Source organism: Natrix helvetica (genome assembly GCF_964273705.1).
Source record: "Natrix helvetica genome assembly, chromosome: 2".
Lineage (NCBI taxonomy): Eukaryota > Metazoa > Chordata > Lepidosauria > Squamata > Natricidae > Natrix > Natrix helvetica.
In genome coordinates, this window is record NC_138552.1 from 197,703,514 (window position 1) to 197,725,648 (window position 22,135).

At 37.0% G+C, this 22,135-nt stretch overlaps 1 protein-coding gene across 2 annotated transcripts in view; it reads left to right on the top strand.

The window, feature by feature from the left end:
- Positions 1–22,135, top strand: part of AKAP7 (A-kinase anchoring protein 7) — a 79,643-nt gene that overhangs the window by 51,732 nt on the left and 5,776 nt on the right. For both annotated transcript variants that reach the window (XM_081942859.1, XM_081942858.1), the window contains exon 7: positions 4,524–4,671. In XM_081942859.1, the coding sequence (XP_081798985.1) occupies positions 4,524–4,671 (148 nt within the window). The remainder of the gene's footprint in view (positions 1–4,523; positions 4,672–22,135) is intronic.

The following is a 22,135-nucleotide window of genomic DNA, read 5'->3' on the forward strand; positions in this document are numbered from 1 at the left end:
TTCCTAGGTAGAAGTAATAAACAACGATCAGAAAGAACATATGGTAAAAAAACAACATCTTAAGTCACCTGTCCAATAGCTTTTTTGGGGTAAATCATCCTAATAGATTCAGGGTCCCCAAAAAGATGATGTATAGCCATTAATCCAACATTAACCAGATAGCAGTCTATCCATAACTCCAGGGAAGACCTCAGACCTCTCCACTGTCAGAACAGCCTCCTGATTAGAACAAAAAAATCAAATTAATCATGGAAGCTGCATTATATTGTCCCACTACTCTGTTGGGTGCTGTACAGTCCTAAAGTACTCCAGACAAGCCAGCTCCACAGTGGATATTGAAGTCACCCAGCATACTAAGCCCAGATGCTCCTAAAACCTGAAAATGACATCTAAAATAAACTCGATAGGAATTTCCATCAGGATTAGTAGTACACTAACAAAATCCCCAATGCATTCCTAGTCCCAAGCCTAAAATACCCAGATTCTGAATGAACAGGTTTCCTCATAATAGAGATGCCATGCCAGTGTTAATCTATTCCTCATCTATCTACAAGCCACTTTTTAGTATTGAAAGTAGATATTTTCCATGCAGAACACCTCACTTTTTTGTACTAGTGTTGCTGACTGTCTCCTTTCTAAAGTGAACTTCCATTTACAGTATTTTCTAATTATCCCAATGGTGTAAACTAGTTTGATCAATATTTCCTAAATTCATACCATTTTTTCTTCTTACATTTATATGCATGTACTATATTTTAGTCTTGTACATGCTTTGAAAATTATTTGGAAAAGATGAAAACTCCTTTGCTGAGATGCCATGCTTGCATTCTTATATGTTCCTTGTACTGTATCTCTTTTGAATTTCTGATTGATACCTAGCCTTATGTTATAGACAGGTATCTGCACAAGTACATACACTGGCATGTTTCCTATGCATGCTGTTGCAATACAGTTGCAAAAACACCTTGCTAATATTTTCCGATCCAAGCCCGTTTTATATAACATTTATTTTCTGAATTTGTTGCTTTTGCATTCTTTTCTCATAGAAGTAAAGCATTTCTCCATCACCTTTAGTCATCCATTGAAGTCTTGTGTTCCTTTGCTTATAAATATTTCAGGATGGCTGTATTAGTTTTAAAGAAAGTGAACTTCTTGCCTTTGACAGAGCCTCTAGGGCAGTGATGGCAGTTTTGGGGCTTGGCATGTGAAAAATTTATAATTGCCTAACCTGACTCAGTTGGCATATCACACTACAACCATCCTGACGAAAAGAGAAATTCTTTACCTTCCCCTCACCTCTCCCCCATATTGGCCACCCTGAACAGCGACACTTGATAGCAACACCGAGACTAGGCCTGAAATGGAGGCCTAGGCCTTGACTCAGCCCTAGCCCCACTGTTGCCAATCGAAAAAGGCCAACTCACCATTCCCCAAGGCACACGAGCAATGGGGAATAGCACGATTGTGCGCGCATCCCTAAATAATTTTTCTTCCCTAAATAAATTCTCTCACAGCTGCTGTTTTCTCTCCCTTTCAGCATCCCAGAGAGGGTCCCCTCCCCCCTCAGTGTTTGTTCTCCAGACTCTCTTCTGTCATTGTCAAAACAAAGTTGGGGGGGAAGGGTTGTCACCTAGCGGAACAAATGCTTTGAGGTGGGGGAAGGGACTAACATAAGTCAAGGGAGCCATTTAGCATGCCATGACCTCAAAATAAAATTCTTTTCAGACAGCTTCATTGCCAGCATCTTGAGGGGAGAGGACTAACTTACAGGTTTCTGCTCCCCCGAACGAATGGAAATTAGTTTCTGAACTAACTTGGGGACTTATTTGGAGTAAGGCATTTTACACAAGGTCTTCCTTTTTCACAGAAACATCTCTGAGTTAAACAAAGGGATAACAAAGGTTGGGCAGGAAACCAGTCCCTTCATATAGATGTCTTAGACCAGGGGTGTCCAAACTTGGGAACTTTAAGACTTGTGGACTTCAACTCCCAGAATTCCCCAGCCAGCCATGCTGGCTGGGGAATTCTGGGAGTTGAAGTCCACAAGTCTTAAAGTTCCCAAGTTTGGACACCCCTGTCTTAGACCTAAGATGAGGAATATTCCATCTATAGAGGAAGATGAGACTGTATTTTCCCACTTTGTTGTTCACTTGAAGATGTTTCAGTGCACTGATGATGTTACCTAGTTTGAGTAATGAAATGTCTGCAAGAAAACAACCCAGCTCAGAGACCACCAATACCTCCTCATTAAAAGGCTTTAGTTTGTCTCCTGTTTCTCATTTGTCTAAATCCCTTAGTAGTTGATGGAATGCAAATATTGTATTATGCTATTAGTGTATTTTAGTGGCAGTGCAGGTGGTTAAGTAGCCTCTGTCCATAGTTAGTGATTTAGAAACACTTGCTGTGGAACTAAAAGGAGCTAGGGATGAGATATCAAGAAGATATCAGCTCATATGCAGCACACATGATGCACCACTAGGTGTCAGCCACATTTCAGGCAATAACCAAAACAGAGCTAGCTATCATATAGTAGTAAGTACTAAATCTCATATTGGTCCTTTTGGAGAAGGGCGGCATATAAATCCAAATAAACCTAAAACCTCACATGTCTCCTTATTTTCCTGAGAGTGTTGCTTGGTTCTTGTGCAAGAAATTTTGCTAAAAATAAATCATTGCTAGAAGGAAGAAAAATGATAACACTTATGTATAGATAACTTTAAGCAAAAAAAATAATATGATAATTTATTATTATGTACTATTCAGTTAATGCTGATTCTTAGAAGCCATATAGATAGATGCCACTAACCTGATCGTTTGGTTCTTCAAAAAATTGCACCCATTGCTCTTATAAATGAATTCATGCGCCTAAATCCTACCACATTTAGCAAATTAATAGACTTTACTAAAGAACTAGATAATGTCCCCAAATATGACACTTTGAGTCTGGTCATATGTGCCTTGAGTGAATTAAATTTAAAGCTGATTATAAATCTTTTTCTGACTATTTTATTTTAAATATTGTATTTAAAAAAATTACATTTATGATATGTCTGTATTTTGAAGTACATGTTATATCACTTAGTAGGAAATCATTTCAAATTATTGAATAAATACTTTCTTTAGGTACCAGATGCCAGATTGATATCGTAACATTTACTATTATGCAATTGGTTGTTCTGTTCACTTATATAATACTTTTAACATAGGGTAGCAGAAGTCCCTTCCTATCACAAATGGCAGTAATTGTCATAATTAACTTTTTAAAAAAAATTGCACTAGATTGTGACAGTTGTGTTCAGATTCGGTTATACAAAGTACAGTTATGTAAAATACGGTTATGTACATGGAAACATGAGTACAGCACCTGCCTGCAACTTATTAGAGTAGTCACACCTTTTCTCAAAATTGTGTAGCTGTTACGAAAGGCATCTGCTTGATCCTGGAAAGACATAATTATTCTAAATAGTTGGGGCCAAAAGCTGAGTTTACAATTCCCTGCAATCCTTAACACATTTTTGCAATCCTATCCAAAATGCCATACAGGAAAATCTCAAAGAACTACTATTCAGAAATAAACACAGGGAAACAATTGCGAAAAGGGGAAAATAGAGATAGAATAAAAGAAAAGAACAAAAAATCTTATTTTGTTATCCATATTTTTAGTAACAGTCAGATTACAGAAGAAATAACAAAATATTGAGCTGATTTCCATTATTCAACTCAGAAACCCATAAAAAAAGACACAAAGGTAAAGAATTAGGAAAAAGTAATCAAAACATGGGTACCAATTCTTGTTTATTTTAGTGGAGAATGTAGAGACTATTGAAATCCTGATGTGAAAATCTATTGGCACTGATTCTTCAACCTCATGAGCTTCTCATCACAAGAGAGCAGTAGAGTATAGGGAGAGAGCTAAGGTTGTACTGCCTGCATAGCTTGATTTGCACAACTGCCCAGAGGAAGAGTTCAAACAATATGAAGCCATACTTATCACTCTTGCCATTGTTTGCCTGATAAGAGCTGAACTGCCAGGAACAGCTGGGAATATAACAGAAAAGCCTGGAGCTTCCAGAGATTAGCTATGGGTCTAGTGTTAACCTCAGTTGCTAATTATATTATTTACCAATTAAAAGAATTGTACTAATGTACAATTATGTACACATGATCTAATGTACAATAATGTACACATGATCCATCAGAGATTGCATTTACAACTGATAAAGGGTTTCAGTCTACAGGGCTGATCTTTTTCTTGAAGGCTACTTTAAGAAGATACTAATCTTATTGGTTAAGCTATAGTAGTGAAATTTAATGCTTAATATATTCTCACTGCTCTAGTAGCATTCTAAATTAGGTCTTTACCTAGGAAATAATCAACTTTATTTGAAAACGTAATAAGATCTAAACTAGTGTTGCCCGGAAATTCACATCTTTAGGTTATTCTTTGAAATATTATATATGTACTCATTGTATGATGTTCACTTTCTCTTCTTCTCTCTGTGCTTTTTCTTTGATGCTACAAGGGAGTAAAGAGAATTGATTCAAGCATATTTGCAAATTTCAAAAATTATCATTTTGGAGATGAACTTATGAACCGTCTAGATCTTTGCTCAATGTTGAAAAAAAAGCAACCCAATGGCTACTATCATTGTGAATCCTCGATTGTAGTAGGTAAGAAAATATATTTATTAACTTTTTCTATGCTATTTAATAATGCAGAATATACCGTATGTGTAAAACCTTTGCTGATTTCTTTATAGAAATTTGCAAGTGAATATAATATTAAGAATAAGTACTAGGCCTGTCATAAGGCTTTGAAGCTTTTTTTACATAGTGTTGCCCTGTCTTCAAGCAATGCTCTTAGAAAAGTGGCTGTGTGGCACACCCTGATTACAATAGATGCCCTCGTTTGTGTGTGTGTGTGTGTGTGTGTTTCAGCACTGCAACATAATTTCAGCAATCGGGAGATTATTATAGCATCTATTGGTTTTTCTATTATCACCAAATACTTTCCTGACTTGGAATTTTTTTAATGCTTATAATGTGTACATTCTTATATATCCATATGTGCATTTGTATATGTGTATGTGTGTAATAAAGGGTAACATGCTTTGGAATAAAACAGAGTAAAACAATTCTTCTGTAAAAAGAACTGTAAAAGCATTCCCTTTAAATTTATAATTTACTTTGACCTTTCTTTCACAGCAAGATGACTCCTAATTGTTCTGCAAAATATCTATATATCAATAAATATTTGTACGTAGTGGTAGTATATTGATTAGTCTTATGTCCATATCATAAAATAAAATACAAGATTTAATAAGAGGATAAAATATACCTAAGAAAATACAGTAATAAAATACATATGTGGTAAATACAAAGGATCAGCATTCAGATAAATATATTACCTTTATAGGATACCCTGATCTGTTCAATGCAATTGGCGCCTTAACTACAAATTTAGCAATTCTGCTCACAATATGTAGTTTAAAGCCCAGGAGGAAATAGAACAATCTGTGATTCAGATCCCAGTGGGCCATCTTTTCAAGGAAGGATGTTAAATATGTAAATCTAAGAAGTGCATACTGTTGACAGTCAAAAAAACATGAACAATATGTTCAACAATTGAGGCACTTCACGTGATATGGCAGTTGATAGAAGCACCAATATTTAGCTATAGAATCCAACAATTCGAATCTTGCTCTAGAACAGTGGTTCTCAACCTGTGGGTCGGGACCTCTTTGGGGGGTCGAACGACCCTTTCACAGGGATCGACTAAGACCATTGGAAAACACATATTTCCAATGGTCTTAGGAACCGAGACACCAATTTTATGGTTGGGGGTCACCACAACACGAGGAACTGTATTAAAGGGTCGCAGCATTGAAAAGGTTGAGAACCACTGCTCTAGAATATGGCTCTTCTTAAGAATATGTCAGGGATTTAACTTTTATCTGTTCACAGTGATAGCAGGAGACTTTCCTTGGGTTGAGGCTCAGATTTCTCATACCTATCCTACCCACATGTCCATCAAATCTGTTTCTTCACCTCACTTTCTTCTAGAATTTAAATGGAAATGTGTGGCACAAGAAATGTTAAACATTCTTTGACTGACAGTTCCAATACCCAGTTATCAAGGTAGTATTTTTATTTTGAAAAACTGCCTACTTCACAAACGGATAAATTAGATCTATAATTGCACATTAAAATGGCTTTCTGTGTCATGCTTTAGGGAGGAAAGGCTAAAAGATATATTTGGAATCTGCTTATCTTTTTTCTGCTGTAACCAAGTTGATGGAAACGGAATAGATATAGGACTGTTTCTCACAGTTGATTTGAAGTGTTATGCAGCTGTCCTTGAGCCGGCAAAAGAATTGCCTCTTCTATTCTGTAGAATCCTATTCTGCTACAGTAACAAGGTCAGCAAATGGTGCAGTTATTTATTTACTGCAGGCCAGTAAATTGATAGATTCCCTTTGCTTTGTTTATCCCTTCCAGAAAGTGACTCTTGCTGGTAGGAAAACATTCTCCCTGGTAAAGAGTGGGTAAAGTTTGTGTGAAGGCTTACAATAAAAGGTTTAGCTACCTGTCAAATTGGTCAATTAACAAACATGACAGGCTCCTAAAAGGGATGTCAAGTAAAATAGATGGAAATTATTTATTTTAAACAAAGACTGTCTCCAAAAAGCACTGCATGGAAGTGGCTGTACAAGCAATGATTGACCAAGAGATCCAGTTGATTTCATGACTGGAAGAATCCAGGGAAGAGCTATGGAAAGCAAACGTACTACATGAAATTTCTGGAATCATGCAATCGTGAGTGGTCTGCCTGTAAGAACTGTCATCATCCTTGACATGAGACACCTCCAAAGCTGGAACAGAATGGGCTAAATGGTCCCTTTCTACTCTGCATTGAGGATAATAAGAAGTAACCATGGTGCATTACACAAACAGCTATGAAAACTACAGTTGAATGGCCAAGAGCATTGTTCGGACAAGGCAATAACTGTAGCATTCTTGCAAGAGTCCTGAGAAACACAACAGAAATAAAATAGTAAAAAGCAAATCCATGCAAAACCTTTTTGGCAGAAGCAGCAGAAAATCTGTAATACAGGTATTCCTCAAGTTACCCACAATTCAATTAGTGACAGTTCAAAATTACGACACCCCCCTCCCCAAAAACGTATTTTCAACTCGGTCCCAATATTCTGCGTGTTGCAGCACCACAGTGGTCATTTGCCCTTACAACCGACCGCTGACATACTTCAACATGCCCCCTGCTTATTTCCCTCCGTATCCTGCTCCAACGGGTCTCCACAGGCACTGTGCCTGCTTTGCTAGTGTCCCGTATTCCACTTACTCCTCCCCACCCCATTTCCTATGGCTTTACTGTACTTACTTTTCAAAGAGCTCCAAAAGAGGATGACCCACGTAGTAGAGAAGCCGAAGTTTTTAATTCAGAAGCCAGTGAAGCCATAAGAACGTGAGGAAAACAGCTTTGCCCCATCTGAATAAAAGCCTGGCTTCTTTACCATGAGGGCTGCAGGCTTTGCTTGGGCCCAGTCTGACTGCTGGCGAGTAGCCTCTTGCTTGCTGCTGACTGGCTAGTTGGAATGAGCAGCTTCAAGGATTGGGACCTGGCAGCCGGTCAACATGGAGCTTGTTTCCTTTGTCTCATTGGATTCCATGTTGATTAGCGAATGCATTGGGGAGAGCAGGGAAACGAATCCTTGGGTTATGAACGTATTTGGCAGGCTGTATTACATTCGTAACTTGAGGATTATCTGTACACCCAGTCATATTTAGCTAGTAATATACAGTACGTATAGCAGAACTTGTCTTTCTTTTCCAGTTTCTATGTGCATGAGACTATGGCTTTTTTAAAAAAAGAAACACCTAAATTTAAAAAATAGGCCAGCATTTATTCCAGAGCATTAAATCTTTTATTTCTTCTAAAAAATATTTTTCTTTTGCCTTCTCATAGAGGAGCATGACTCTTTCACTGTCAAAAGGTGGTTTACCCAGCTTGCAAGTGCAGATGTTCTTATATCACAGAGAGAAGCGGCATTGAATTGGCCTTTCATTTGACCTTCTTCCTTTAAGCTTCAGAGCTAAGATTTGAACAGAAATAGAGCTGGTCCTTTATAACTTCAGCCTTGTAGGCAGCAAATGGGAATGTCAAAAGAGGAGCAGGGAGAATGAAAAGAGAAACTAGTTAGGTACAAAGTTTAAAATGTTTTTGCAGAGGAAATCTCTAGCCTCCAGTTTGACGGGCAAACAAGTACTGTCTACTATGTAAACTTGCAGAAAAGCTGAGAGTTTTAGGTGCCAAAATACACCCCCCAAATTGGGTTCAGTTTATTCATGGATGGGCTTATCTATGAAAACATATGGCAGTACACTTCTCTAAAGTAACTATGTGTATACAGTACACTCACATATAAGCCCATCCACATATAAGTCAACCTCAGATTTTTAGCCAAACTATCAGGAGAAATGTGCCACCTATGATAAGCCATCTGTGCAAACTAAAACATCTGAAAGAATGCAGAATTGAATTGACTGGGCAGATGTTATGAGGGACAGGTGGTCCCTCAAGTAATCAACACTTTAATATGGCTGAAAAAAACTAAGGTTGAGAATAACCAAAAGCTGAATTTGTTCTGAAGTATAAGGGTCTTCTTTTTACTAAAATGTTTAAATTGCAATATTGAATCTTGGCATCTCTTTAGGTTTAGATGTATACTGTAATTTTATAACTAGCAACTGCTAATAAATTTTAGATCAAAAGTGTTTTAGATTGATTTGTAAACCAGAAGAGTTTGAAAAAAAAATGCCGAAAAACACAAAACCAAATGTTTTATGCAATGGTCTCATAATTATTTGGAATTAAAAATAAAAATATGTTAAGAAATTAGATGTTAGAAACTCCACTTTTATCTATTTGGACAGCAAGCATATTTAACAAATAATATGATACCATAATCTTTAAAAATACCTCATGAATTTATTGATAGAAAGGACCGTAGGCAATAACTAATGAATTAGTTTTAGCTGTGCTTTGAGATAATTGGTAATATTAACTACATCTTGCAAATTTATTAGCTCTATAATAATTCAAACTCTAAGATGCCATTAAATAGTAAAATAATTTATTATTCAGTATTATGTATCAATTTTACATTGATGTATTGATGCGTGAAAAAAACATGATTTTAGCAGTATACTTCAGGGTCAGCAAATAATTTGATTTAATTTTCTTTTGACTGAGACTGTTTCCACTTTGATTTTTAATATAAAGTAAATAGTTTAAAACTCCATTTAGAGTGAACATTTTTTTCATTCAAATATCATACCTTTTATTTAAAAGTATAATGTCTAATAAATCAAGGGTTTGTGTATTCAATACTGTAATTTGAAAATGTGAAGAACTGATGGAGGAATTAAAAGCTTAATTTTCAGAATAAATACATGGCAACAAGGCTAATCAATTAAAATATGTTAGGGTATTTGGTTAAAACTTACATAAGATTAATGATGATGTGTCACCATGGAATGATCTTATCTCAAAGCATTAAGATAAAGCTTTCTTTGAAGTTTGCCTGCTTTAGCTAATGTCTCCATAAAATATTTTCTTTTAGCAGCATTGGTCTCTCATTCAGGCTATCAGCTAATATTCTAAAAATATCTCTTTTGCTTTGATCAAGCACTCTGGCCCAATTCTGAAAATATTTTAGAATCGCTGTGTTGTTGCGGAACGCATAAAGAGTTATAAATAGATATATTGGTCATATTTTTCTGGGCTAAATTGCTTTGATTTGGTATAAAGGTTGATATTAGAAAGTGCCATCCTACAGTGAAAAATGAAAAGATTTGAGAGCCCTTTCTGCTTTTGATTTAGAAGATTCATCTCCAAAATATATTATTAGATGCAGTTAAAACTCTTTGAGAAAGACAGTTTTTACATTGTTGAGAAACCACAATGAAGAGTTTAACTCTCTTCTGTCAGTAGACTCTGGAGAAAGGGCAGAAAGACTTTTCAATTAAGACGGGTTTCTTTGGCCTGATTTTTTTTGTTGTTAGTTGTGAAGTCATGTCGCGACTCATAGACAACGTTCCTCCAAGCCTTCCTGTCCTCTACCAGCCTCTGGAGTCCATTTAAACTCAGACCGATTGCTTCAGTGACTTCATTAGGCTCCTTCTCCAGTGAGTCCTTCCTTCTCATTCAGTGGCCAAAGTATTTAAGTTTCCTCTTCAGGATCTGGCCTTCTAAAGAGCAGTCAGGGTTGATCTCTCTAGGATTGACCGGTTTGATCGCCTTGCAGTCCAAGGGAATCACAGGAGTCTTCTCCAGCACCATAGTTCAAAGGCCTCAATTCTTTGGCGCTCAGCCTTTCTTATGGTCCACAACTCTCACAGCCATGCATTGCAACTGGGAAAACCATAGCCTTGACTGTACGCACTTTTGTTGGCAGGGTGATGTCTCTGCTTTTTAGTATGCTGTCTAGATTTGCCATAGCTTTCCTCCCCAGGAGCAAGAGTCTTTTAATTTCTTGGCTGCAGCCCCATCTGCGGTGATCTTGAAGCCCAGGAAAATAAAATCTGTCAGTACCTCCATTTCTTCCCCATCTATTTGCCAGGAATTGAGAGGGCCAGATGCCATAATCATGAGTTTCAAGCCAACTTTTGCACTCTGCTTCACCCGCATCAAGAGGCTTTTTAATTCCTCTTCAATTTCTGCCATTAGAGTGGTATCATCTGCATCTGAGGTTGTTGATATTTCTCCTGGCAATCCTAATTCCAACTTTTTGATTCATCTAGCTCTGCCTGATTTTTAAATGGACATTTAAAGTATTGTTTTAAGATCTGAGATCTGGGTTTGTCTAGTAGTTAGAGCAACCAGGCTAGAAAGCAAGACTTTGCGAGTTCTAGTCTTGCTTTAGCCATGACCTTGGGCAAGTCACTCTTAGCCCACCTCACAGAGTAATTGTTGGGAAAATAGAAGGATGGTATGTTGGATAAGTTCACTGTTTTGAGTTAATTCTAAACATAATAATAAAGGTGGGATACAAATAAATAAATCTGCTTTTAAGAAATTGAATTCTTTGCTATAGAACATAGTACTATTTGGGATATCCATTGATCATGTTAGCTGGTTCAAAATGGTAGATGCTATTGGAGTAATCTAATTGCTCTCCCCACCCCATGTTAGTAGAGGCAAAGCTTTAGTTGTCAGTTTTGCCTTCTATTTTGATGTTGTTAACCCTGTAGACCAGTATTTCTCAACCATGGCGACTTTAAGTCCTGTGGACTTCAACTTCCAGAATCCCCCAGCCAGCACAGCTGGCTGGGGATTTCTGGGAGTTGAAGTCCACAAGACTTAAAGTCGCCATGGTTGAGAAACACTGCTGTAGACACTCCTGGGTACAGCCCTATATTGATGATTTGGCGTTTGTAACAGTTCAGGCATTGTGACTTTTACTATCATATAACTGTTTGTGCATTGTGCACAGGAAGCAAAGGAGGCAAAGGAGTCTTTCAGGAATACCAAGTGATTTCATGAAAAGTGAACTTTTTACAAGGAAATCTTCACGATGGACTTCTGTTGTCGGAAGAATTCCCAAGACTAAATCTTACTCTTAAGGAAGTCAGAGAACTCCAGTCCTGAATCTGAAATAAATATAATGTAATCTCTCCAATGGAGCTTTTAAAATCTTTGTGTTATAGATACGCCTACCATGTTTACGTATATAGCTAGTCCTCAATTGATTACCACTTGTTCAGCAACCATTCAAAGTTACAATGGTGCTGAATGAGTAGTAACTATGACTGGTCTTTGAAGTTCCAGTTTTGCCAACAACTGGCTAGTCATAATCTGGCTGCTTGGCAACCACTTGCACTTAACAATGCTTGCAGTGTTCCACAGTCACATGACTGCTATTTGCAACCTTCCCTGCCAGCTTCCCGCAAGCAAAGTCAATGGGAAAGCCAGTAAGGAAAGTCAAAAATTGTTCTGGTAAGATACCCACATCTAGCAGCAGCCACCCAAGCCCCAGTGTGCTCCTCCTGCACTCGTCTCATTTGCACCCTGCAATAAGGTTGCTATTGCAGGGTGCAAATGAGACGAGTGCAGGAGGAGCACACTGAGTGCAGGAGGAGCAACCTCAAGTCCTGTGACACTTATGCCATCCCCCATCTTGTGCACCTCTTGCACACTGCAGCGGCCATACCAAGCACCACTGTCCTCCCTGCTCCTCACACATCCCTATGCACCCTTCCCCATCTACTGATAGCAGCCAGTCTGTTTGCAATCTAACGTGATCTGTTAATAGGGCTGGGAGATAAATTTGCTCAGCTCAACTTTTAAAGCATACATTTCTAAGCAGTATTTCTTGAATAGATTTGCATGCAGAAATGCAGTTGTCTATTTTTGTATCTTTATGAGTTCTGTGATGCTGTTTTTCAATCATCAGAGTGCAGGTAATCCTCGACTTGTGATCACAATTGAGCCCAAAATTTACGTTGTTAACTGAGACATTTGTTAAGTAAGTTTTGTCCCAGTTTATGACCTTTATTGCCAAAGTTGTTAAGTGAATCACACTGCAGGTGATAAGCTAGTAACCTGGTTGTTAAGTGTATCTGGCTTCCCTTTTGACTTTACTTGTCAGAAAGTTGCAAAAGGTCAGCGATGGCGAACCTTTTTTGGCTCGCGTGCCACAAGTGGGGGGAGCGCAGGGGGCTCGTGTGCGGGCGTGCTGCACCCATAATGCAACACGCGCCCCCCGTGCGCATGCGCGCACAACTCCCCCCCCCATTTTTACATGCTTTTTTCGCCCTCCCAAGGCTCCAGAGGCTTTATAGGAGCCTGGGGAGGGCAAAAAGAGCCTCCCCCGCCCCCCCCCCCGGAGGCCCTCTGGAGGCTTCAGGGACCGTCTGGAGGCTTCCCTGAAGCCTTCAGAACCCTTAAAACCACCCTCCGAGCAAACCGGAAGTGACTTCCGGTTTGGTCGGAGGGTCGTCCGGACGGTCCCTGAAGCCTTCGGAACGCTTAAAACGACCCTCCAAGCAACCCGGAAGTCACTTCCGGTTTGCTCAGAGGGTGGTTTTAAGCGCTCCGAAGGTGTCAGGGAAGCCTCCGGACGGTCCCTGAAGCCTCCGGAGGGCCTTCAGGGGGGGACGGGGGAGGCTCTTTTCGCCCTCCCCAGGCTCCTATAAAGCCTCTGGAGCCTGGGGAGGGCAAAAAATGGCTTTTAAAAAGGTGAACTCAGCTGGCCAGCGCGCGCATGTGTGCTGGCCAGCTGACAGGGCAGCAGCTCGCATGCCCTGACAAATGGCTCCGCGTGCCACTTGTGGCACGCGTGCCATAGGTTCGCCATCACTGCAAAAGGTGATCACATGACCTTGGGACATAAGTGTGAACCAGTTGCCAAGCATCTGAATCTTGATCACATGATCATGGGGAAGTTTCATAGGTCGTAACTGAAAAATGGTCAAAAGTCACTTTTTTTCAATGCCATTGTAGCTTTGAACACTCACCAAGTGAACTGTTATAAGTTGAGGACTACATGAATAAAGCTGCGTATAAAGTACACAAAATGGTATATATTAAAAGATAATGGACAAAGTATCATTTTATTCAGGAAGTATGCATTTGAGGAAAAAGCGCTTATGAATTTTTATGCAGATGTTTAAAAATTGTAAATAAACATAGATATAGAATGAAGGGTAACTGTAGAATGAAATGTTGTATAAAAACAGTGAAATTATAAATGAATAGATTTATTTATCAAAACCTGATATATAGATACACACACACACACACACCCCCTTCATAGTGAAGTTTTATTAAATTTAGTATGAGAACTTTATAGCCACATTTTTCTTCATGCTGAAATTATTTGGACATATTTCATTAAATACTCTTAGAAATCAAATATCTGTTGTCACTTCACAGTTGTAAAATGAAACAAAAAGTACACTTCTAGCGGTTTTCTCAGTTAGTTTCCTTTTTAAATAAATAAGGCATTAGTCTCCTGAAAAGAGTAAAATGAAAGAAGTTCCCACCAGACATATTTTCTTTTGCTTTAATGACAGGCTTTTACTTATGCCCTGTAGATGTGTGTTAAGTACTCATGTTTAATTCATTTGTTCTTTAGAATATGGGTCATGTGCTTTTTTTAACATGTGATTTGACAGGCTGACAGTTTTTGCTTAAGCAGGCTTTATTACAGAATGTCGATGAAGCTGTTCATATGCATGATAGAGTTTTATAGTCCACCCTGCCATTTCAGAATAATTTATAAGTACCATATAATATTTGCCTGAAAAATATCACACTAGTATTTCCATGAAAGAACCTTCTGATTTCTGTCCCTGATAAGCTACCAAATGATCTTGGAACAATTCTCAGTGTTCTCAGGACAGGGTGTTCTGTTCACATTGTTTTAAAGAACAGTTGTGATTCAATATTTAAAAATAATACTCCTCTGTTTTTGTTTGTGGATGATACCGCAAAGAAGAAATTCTTCTAGCAAGTGGATCGTAATTGGTAAAGACATAGAAAGAGTATGATAGAGGCTTAGTATATAACTTGTTTTCCTGTAATCGTTTTTTTTTTCTTTCAATTTCTCTCACTATTAAAGATTAAGAGAACCGAGTCTCAGTTGCATCATCACATTATCCCTGTTTAGAGATAATGTGACTTTAGCAATTACCTTACAATTGTTTAAGGTAATCCATAAGGGGAATACTAGACGTTGCAGTGAAGTATTAATTACTTTTCTGATAGTGGTGGGAAATTATTGCTTTTGCTGGAATTTGGGGCTGCAAAGTTAAATTAGACTCAATGAGCACTGCATGTGTGAAAGCTAAATTAAGCTATGGTTGTGATACAGACTGTAGAATCCCATATGTTGAGGCCAGGCAGCCACTTCCTTACATAAAATTATCAAAAGAATTTTCAGAATGACTGATGTATAAGATGTTGTTCTGCCAGGACAAGGTCAAACAATGGTGGCTTTTCAACTTTTGCCCTTGTTACTTCAGTGTTGATGGCTGCTTCTGTCTTTAGAGTACTACTTCAGGGCATATCTCATCTCCTATTGGGCATTTTCTCACTTTTAATGTTTTTTCTCTCTATGATAATCACATAAGCAGAAACAAGCATTATCAAGAATGTAGTATTAGTTGAAGTGTAGAAAAAGTTTTAATAAAGTGGTACCTTGGTACCCCACTGCTTCAAAACTTGTTGAATTTGGTACTTAATGGATTTGGACGTGATAATGTTGTTCCAGTACTCATTGTTTGTTTAGTACTCAATGCACTGAAAAAGGAAGGGGGAGGGGACAGTCTCAGGGGCGGACAGAAAGATGGCCATGCTGGGAAGATGGCTGCAAAAGGAAGTGAGGGACAGTCTCAGGGGTAGACAGGAAGTTGACCATGCTAGGAAGGTCATTGACATAGGAAAAGATAGGAGGTCCTTCCTGGCCGAAACAAAGAGATGTGATAAATCATATGGTTTGTTTGGTACTCATCCTTTTTAATATTCATCCCACCTCCTGGAAACAATTAAGAACGAGTACTGAGATACCAATGTATTGTCTGCGCCCTTAACAATTGGGAATATGTATGTATGTATGTATGTATGTATGTATGTATGTATGTTTGTTTGTTTGTTTGTTTGTTTGTTTGTTTTTGTATTACGTATTTCGTGTTATGTATATATATGTTGCTTTTGTGCTGATAAATAAATACATTTGGGCATACCAGGGGTTGTAACACAAATACATATACACACACACACACACACACACACACACATACACACACACACACACACACATACATACATACATACTTTAAGTAAAGATTTTGCCTGTCTCTGATTGCATCCCTGCATCTTCATAGGTTTTAAGTGAGGTAGGATTATAAAATTACATGGGTTGTTTTAAAATTGAGATGAGATAATGGAAAATATTGTATCTCTTATATTTCTGCAAGTATTACAGCTTTTGAGGCATAGAAGGACAAGAGAGAGAAAAATTGAGAAGGAAAACTCTGCCTCTAACCTTCTCCCAACTGTAAGATTTAAAACTGGCTATTAATATAACCAGTTCTTGATGATGACAAGATACTGTATTTTGACATTCTAAATTCCTGTGCAAAGAAATTGTGAAATGTATGAAACACCCATGTGTGTATGGGTAAAATAGTGTCACTGTCAATCCCTCCAGATGGTAGGAATACTTTTCCTTCTCTACACCTATCAGTGCCGAGGACAAAGAGGTGGAGCCTTTTTCATTCTTTACAGCAGAGAGCTGGCTGCTTTCTCTTTCCCTCCCCTCAGTGTGTGTGTGTGTGTGTGTGTGCGTGCGTGCGTGTGTGCGCCTTTCTCTGTTCCTCTGAGTAGAATGAACAGTTTGCCTTCAGAGTCGAGAGCAACATCCAGTTTACAGTTTGGGGTGGTGCATATACTGAAAGGACGAGGAAGAAAACCAAACAGTAGATATCATGGGCCAGCTGTGCTGTTATCCTTTTGGGAGAGAGGAGAAAAAAATCAGTAAGTCTGATTGTTTTGTGCAATGCCAGTACTGGGTGCAGCTATTTCAGAATGTAGTTTACTGCTAAGGAAAAAAATCCAGCTATATGCATTTGGAGCATGGGTCATTCTCTCCTACACTTTAAATTATATATTACGGTTTAAAAGAATGCAGGTAAGTAGAAATTGAATATGTATCAATATGTTTATATACATACTGTATTAAATTTCTTAGGCTAGGAAAGAAATTTTATGTCTGTAACTCTGAATTATGGCTGGTTATTCTTTCAGTGCATATAATGAAATATGATCTAACATTGGGATGTGCATTTGTTTAACTTATCAGATGTACCCTATCCGATAGGGCAGTGTTGCCACGCTAAATCTAATTTCAATTGAAGGCAATTCTTACTAGCAAAACGTAAAGGACATGGAGGATCCAAAAGGCAGATGATTTGTTGCTGTTGTACTTAAAAATAGGGAAAGGATTCTCTAATATTTTTGTTGCAATGCATTTCACTCCTTCAAAGAGTGTCTTCTTCTCTGAACAGCTGCCAGGCATGTTTTTATTTTATTCAGATTACAGAAAAGGCATTGCAATAAATAAATTTTATTAACTTAATTTACAATAATCATTTCATTGGAATGTTCATTTTTAATTGTGTTTTTTAGAGTAGTTTGTATGGCAGTATTCAAACATTGTGTGCTGTCAGACTTCCTATCAGAAAATTAATTGAGATACCTGCCATATCCTAAATTTAATTTAATTTTAATAGGGAATATTTAGGACTACTGTTTTTAATGTTGCATTTTTGTTTTATTTTACATTCCACTTCTGTTTTTGCTGTGGTTAGCTTTAATGATAAACTCTGCAGTTGTATACACATACCCTTGTCCACTCAGTGGAATTTCCAAATAAACAGTTATAAGAATATTATATTAGCTGACCAGTAATATTACTAAGGTACTTTAGCTGTGGCAGACCCATGATTTAGTCACCGTACTGCTTAATTCCTGATTCTAAGTAACCTTTAATTAACTCAACACTTCCTTCCAATTATTATAAATGAAGTAAAATGCAATAGAATAAAAAAATAGATTCTAAGAATCTTGGATGGAGATCCAGTGTAGTTCCAAGAAATTTAATGAGAAGTGCAGGATAAGAGCCAGGTTTAAAGTAAGAGGAAGTGAGCAGAATTGTTGCTGAAATAACTGGCAGAACCTTGGAATCAAGTAAGAGGTAGGATGAAACAAAGAGTGCAAAAAAAAAATACTGTTGTTATGAAAGAAAGTCATGGAACAAATTAAATTAAAAGCTAATAAATCAGAATTTAGATTAAGTGAAGGCCAGAGAAAGATATATAAAAATGTAGATGATAATTAGGTAAATGCAGATATCTAGTCCACTTCTCTATGGTACATTTTCAAATATTAATCTTTCTTCTTTATTTTATGGAAATTGTTCTTTTTTAATCGATAATTATTGCCAAGCTTCCAAGTACCTGCACTTCGTTAATCCCTTTGACTGCAAAACTTTTTTTAGTATATTCTTTCTCCAAATATCTGGGTGGGTTTTTTTAAAGCCCAGAAACATTTTAAGAAAAATATTAGTGGTTTCCATGAATTCTGAGCTTAACTGAATTTGTATGAGTACAAGTTTGTGACATCATAATGTAATACGGATGAAGTTTGTTATAAAGTTTAATCTGCCACATACAAAAGGGAAGCTGTCATGTAGATTGCATGACATGATTATAATATATCATTTATTCTTCAAAATACGCTTGCAGATCTCTTTCTAATGTACATCATTTTTGTATTTTTACCTGCAATCAAGAACATTGAGATTCTTTTCAAGCACTTCTTCCTTAGTAGCCATTCTTTTTTATGCAGAATAAACAATAATGAATATATTAATTACAAAATTAAACTTCACATACTTAAACTTTTAATGGATTGAAATGTTAGTAAGATTTTTCTTAATTGGTGCCATTAACTTTGTGCATGCAAATGAAAAGTTGAATTATGAAGTAAAAAATGATACAATAACTTTCATCCTCTATATTTAGTCTGTATCTATGCTTTGGTTAAGGTTGCAGGTCAACATGGTTCCCCACCCCCACCCCCATGCAAAAGAATACATCTTACATATAAGAAAGTAATTAAAAATGAAAGATTATTAGTTGCAAAAGCTTTAATCCAGAGTTTGAAATAACACATTCCAATAACATTGGTTTGTAGACTAGATCAATACAGTATTGGGGCAATCAGTGTGTACATATCTCAGTCAAAAACACAAGACTGAAAACTTGATAACTTGATAAAATAGGCCTTTTAGAAGGAGTAAAACAATGGAAGAAGCAAAATAAAGAGTGTGTAGGTGAAACTATTGATGGCATAAATGAGCCATCTATGGCTCAAAATGTCAAATCGCTCCAGATGTCAAGAGGTTAGGCAACCAAATATATTTTCATTGTGTCTAGTTTAAGATCACTTTACAAGAACAAATATCCCCAGTGTTAACAGGATAATAGAATGATGAAATATGAATAAAAATAAAGTATAAAGAGACAAAGGAGATCCATGGCCATCACATGTAGATCCATGGCCATCACATATATCCTGGATGATTAAATAGGACTGGCTCTGGCTTGTACTTGTATGGGAATTCCAGGGATAAAGGCTAGTTTGAAAAATTAAAGGACATCCTAGAAGAAAATAACAGCAAATAACTTCTGTAATTTTGCCAAGAAAATTGGGGAGAAGGAGCTGACATTGCGACGATACGGACGTGCGTTCTCGGAGCTCCGAGATTGCAGCCGATACTTTTACTGCTGGGTGGTCCATCTGGACCTAAACCGTCCCGAAGAGACGGTGCAGGGAAGAGTATGTCTTGCTGATCTCAGGGACATCGCAAAGTCCCTGATTGATCCAGGAGAATCTCTTCTAGCTGGCAATAGAAGCGCAGCCCCAAGCTGCTGAAGTCGGAACAGCTCCGCAACCAGAGGAAAGCGGAAAAGAGAAAGTGTCTCCATCTGGTGAGGAAATTTTATTTTTACAAAAGCGACTGCCCAAAAAAGATTAAAACAAATTAAACTTGTGAAGAAAAGAAAAGAAAATAAGCGGCGAATTTAAGCTATTTGGGACAGTGTGTTATCCTTTTTTTAAATTGTCTTCTATGGATGGAAGTTTTGCAAACACTTCCTACTTTTTAAAGTGAAAGTATTGGCTTTTCTTCTTCTACTTTTTTTTACCTATGGATTAAATCTTTTTTTTTACTTTCACAATACTTCCTTTTTTCTTTTTGTTCCATTTAAGAGCCTTGTTTCTTTTAAGCTTGGAATATAAAGAGGATATAAAAGAATATAAAGAGAGCTGTAACATCAGAAGGAAAAGAAATTACACTGCCACTTGGAGGTTGGAGGCTGAGTTCTGGAAATATTTTTCTCTCTCTTTTCTCTGATCATTTTGACTTTGCACTTCAAAGATTTTAGCTTGCAAAGAGATAAGATGGGTTGTTTATGCAGGTGCACTTTCCTTTGGATGTCTCTTTGGCAGCGAGAGAGAAGTGAAAAACAAAGCTTTGTTTTCCAACTAGAGTGACAGTGTTTATAAATTGGACAATGACACAATACCAAGAAGAAACCATAACATTACAACAGATTATGTTTGAAATTTAAAAATTATTAGAAACATCAGAGAGAATTGAGAAGAAATTGGAAAATATAGATGGTAATATAGCAAAATTGGATAAAATTGAAGATAGCCAGCTAATGGAAAAAGTGGAGGTTAGAGTCTCAAAAACCCAAAGGAAAAATGAACAAAGAGGCAAGATAACTGTGGATATTGACAGTGATCTGAGCGTGGTTGGAAATGGAAAGAATGGAACATGGAAAGGGAAGAGAGATGGAAAGGAGCCCTACCCCAGATTTTAAGGTATAGAAGGAGAAAAAAGAGAAGAATTGATGGATTTAAGGAGAGGAACTTTGACAAAAGCACTACTCATAACCAAATATAAACTGATTAAAGAAACTGATGAAGGGTTTTCAGAATTTATAAGACATGCAACAAGCAACAAGGTGCGAAGAGAAGTCCACACAAAGTTGATTAAGGAAATAATCAGAAGATTAATCCCACATAAGGCAAAAGAAATAAGATTGTACTACTACTGGAAAGACACAAGTTGAGATATGAAAACTATTAACAAAATATTAGCTAAATAGTTAAAATTAGAGCATTATGTTAAAAATGAAGTGATAATGGATATAGCTAGATAGATAATTGATAATGATATAATGTATACATATGTATTGGTTTGACAAGAGAAAATTTGGTATAATTTTTTAAATGGTGACCATGAAAGGAAATTTGGAAATTTTGTTATGTATGAAAGCCTATAATATCGAAATTGGATTTATCATGGATATAGTTAGTTAGATAAATAATTGATAATGATATAATGTATACATATATATTGGTTCGATGTCAAATCGTTCCAGAAGCCAAGAGGTTAGGCAACCAAATATATTTCCATTGTGTCTAGTTTAAGACCACTTTGCAAGAACAAATATCCCCAGTGTTAGGCTAATAGGATGATGAAATATGAATAGAAATAAAGTATAAAGAGACAAAGGAACGCCTGTAGATCCATGGCCATCACATGTATCCAAAACTGAGTTTGAAAGACCTCCAAGATCCCTTCCAACTCTGTTATTATATTATATTCTTTCCTTTCCCCAGTTGCAGAATGAAGTATTATCATATGGAAGTTACTTTAATTCTCTGCTTATAAATATTGGAAAAGAGAAAAGAAAGGCTAGCAGTCCCATAACCTGTCAGACCAACAGACTTTGAGAAGATTAGACATATTGGTATAGATTCAGAAAAGAACAAATAGGATCTAGGTCCTATGACAGACTAAAAAAAACATTGGCAATGTTTAGGGGGAATGTTAATACTCTTTATGTATCTGAATGGATGCCTCATAAAAGATCATGATTTTATCCCAAAGGACAAGAGGCAGAACAAAGAACAATTATCAAAACTTAATCAGAGTAGAACCAATGAAGTTAGTGCAATTTAAGTTACCATGAATAATTTAAATCCCACTGGGTGGTGAGTGTAGTAATAAAATATATTGTGTTATTATATACGGAATGCAACAGTGGTGAATATACTGTTATGTTTTGACAAAATATGTTGCAATGGTTCCTTGTTGCTTTACAGAAACAAACAAACAAATCACAGGTAATATATCTTTAAGAGCTGACAGAATAACAATAACTTAGGTTTAATTTCAGAATCTAGAGAGAGGAAAAGAAAAATGTTATGAAGCTTCTTTTATTAGGCTATAATTATGGGATTCCCATAGGCATCTGTTTGGTCACCTTAGAAAACAAACTGCCCAATTAGCTGGAACATTTGTTACAGAGACTCCAGTAGGGGAGAAAGCCACTTGGCATGTGCTTTGTACAGCATTGTCCATTAAGGCTGGAAAGGGTTTTTTTTTAACAGTTAAAGGTGACATAGTATCCCAGAGGATGACAATAGATAAAAGATTGCAGCTTCATTGGAAGTACTAAATAGACTGGATAAAAC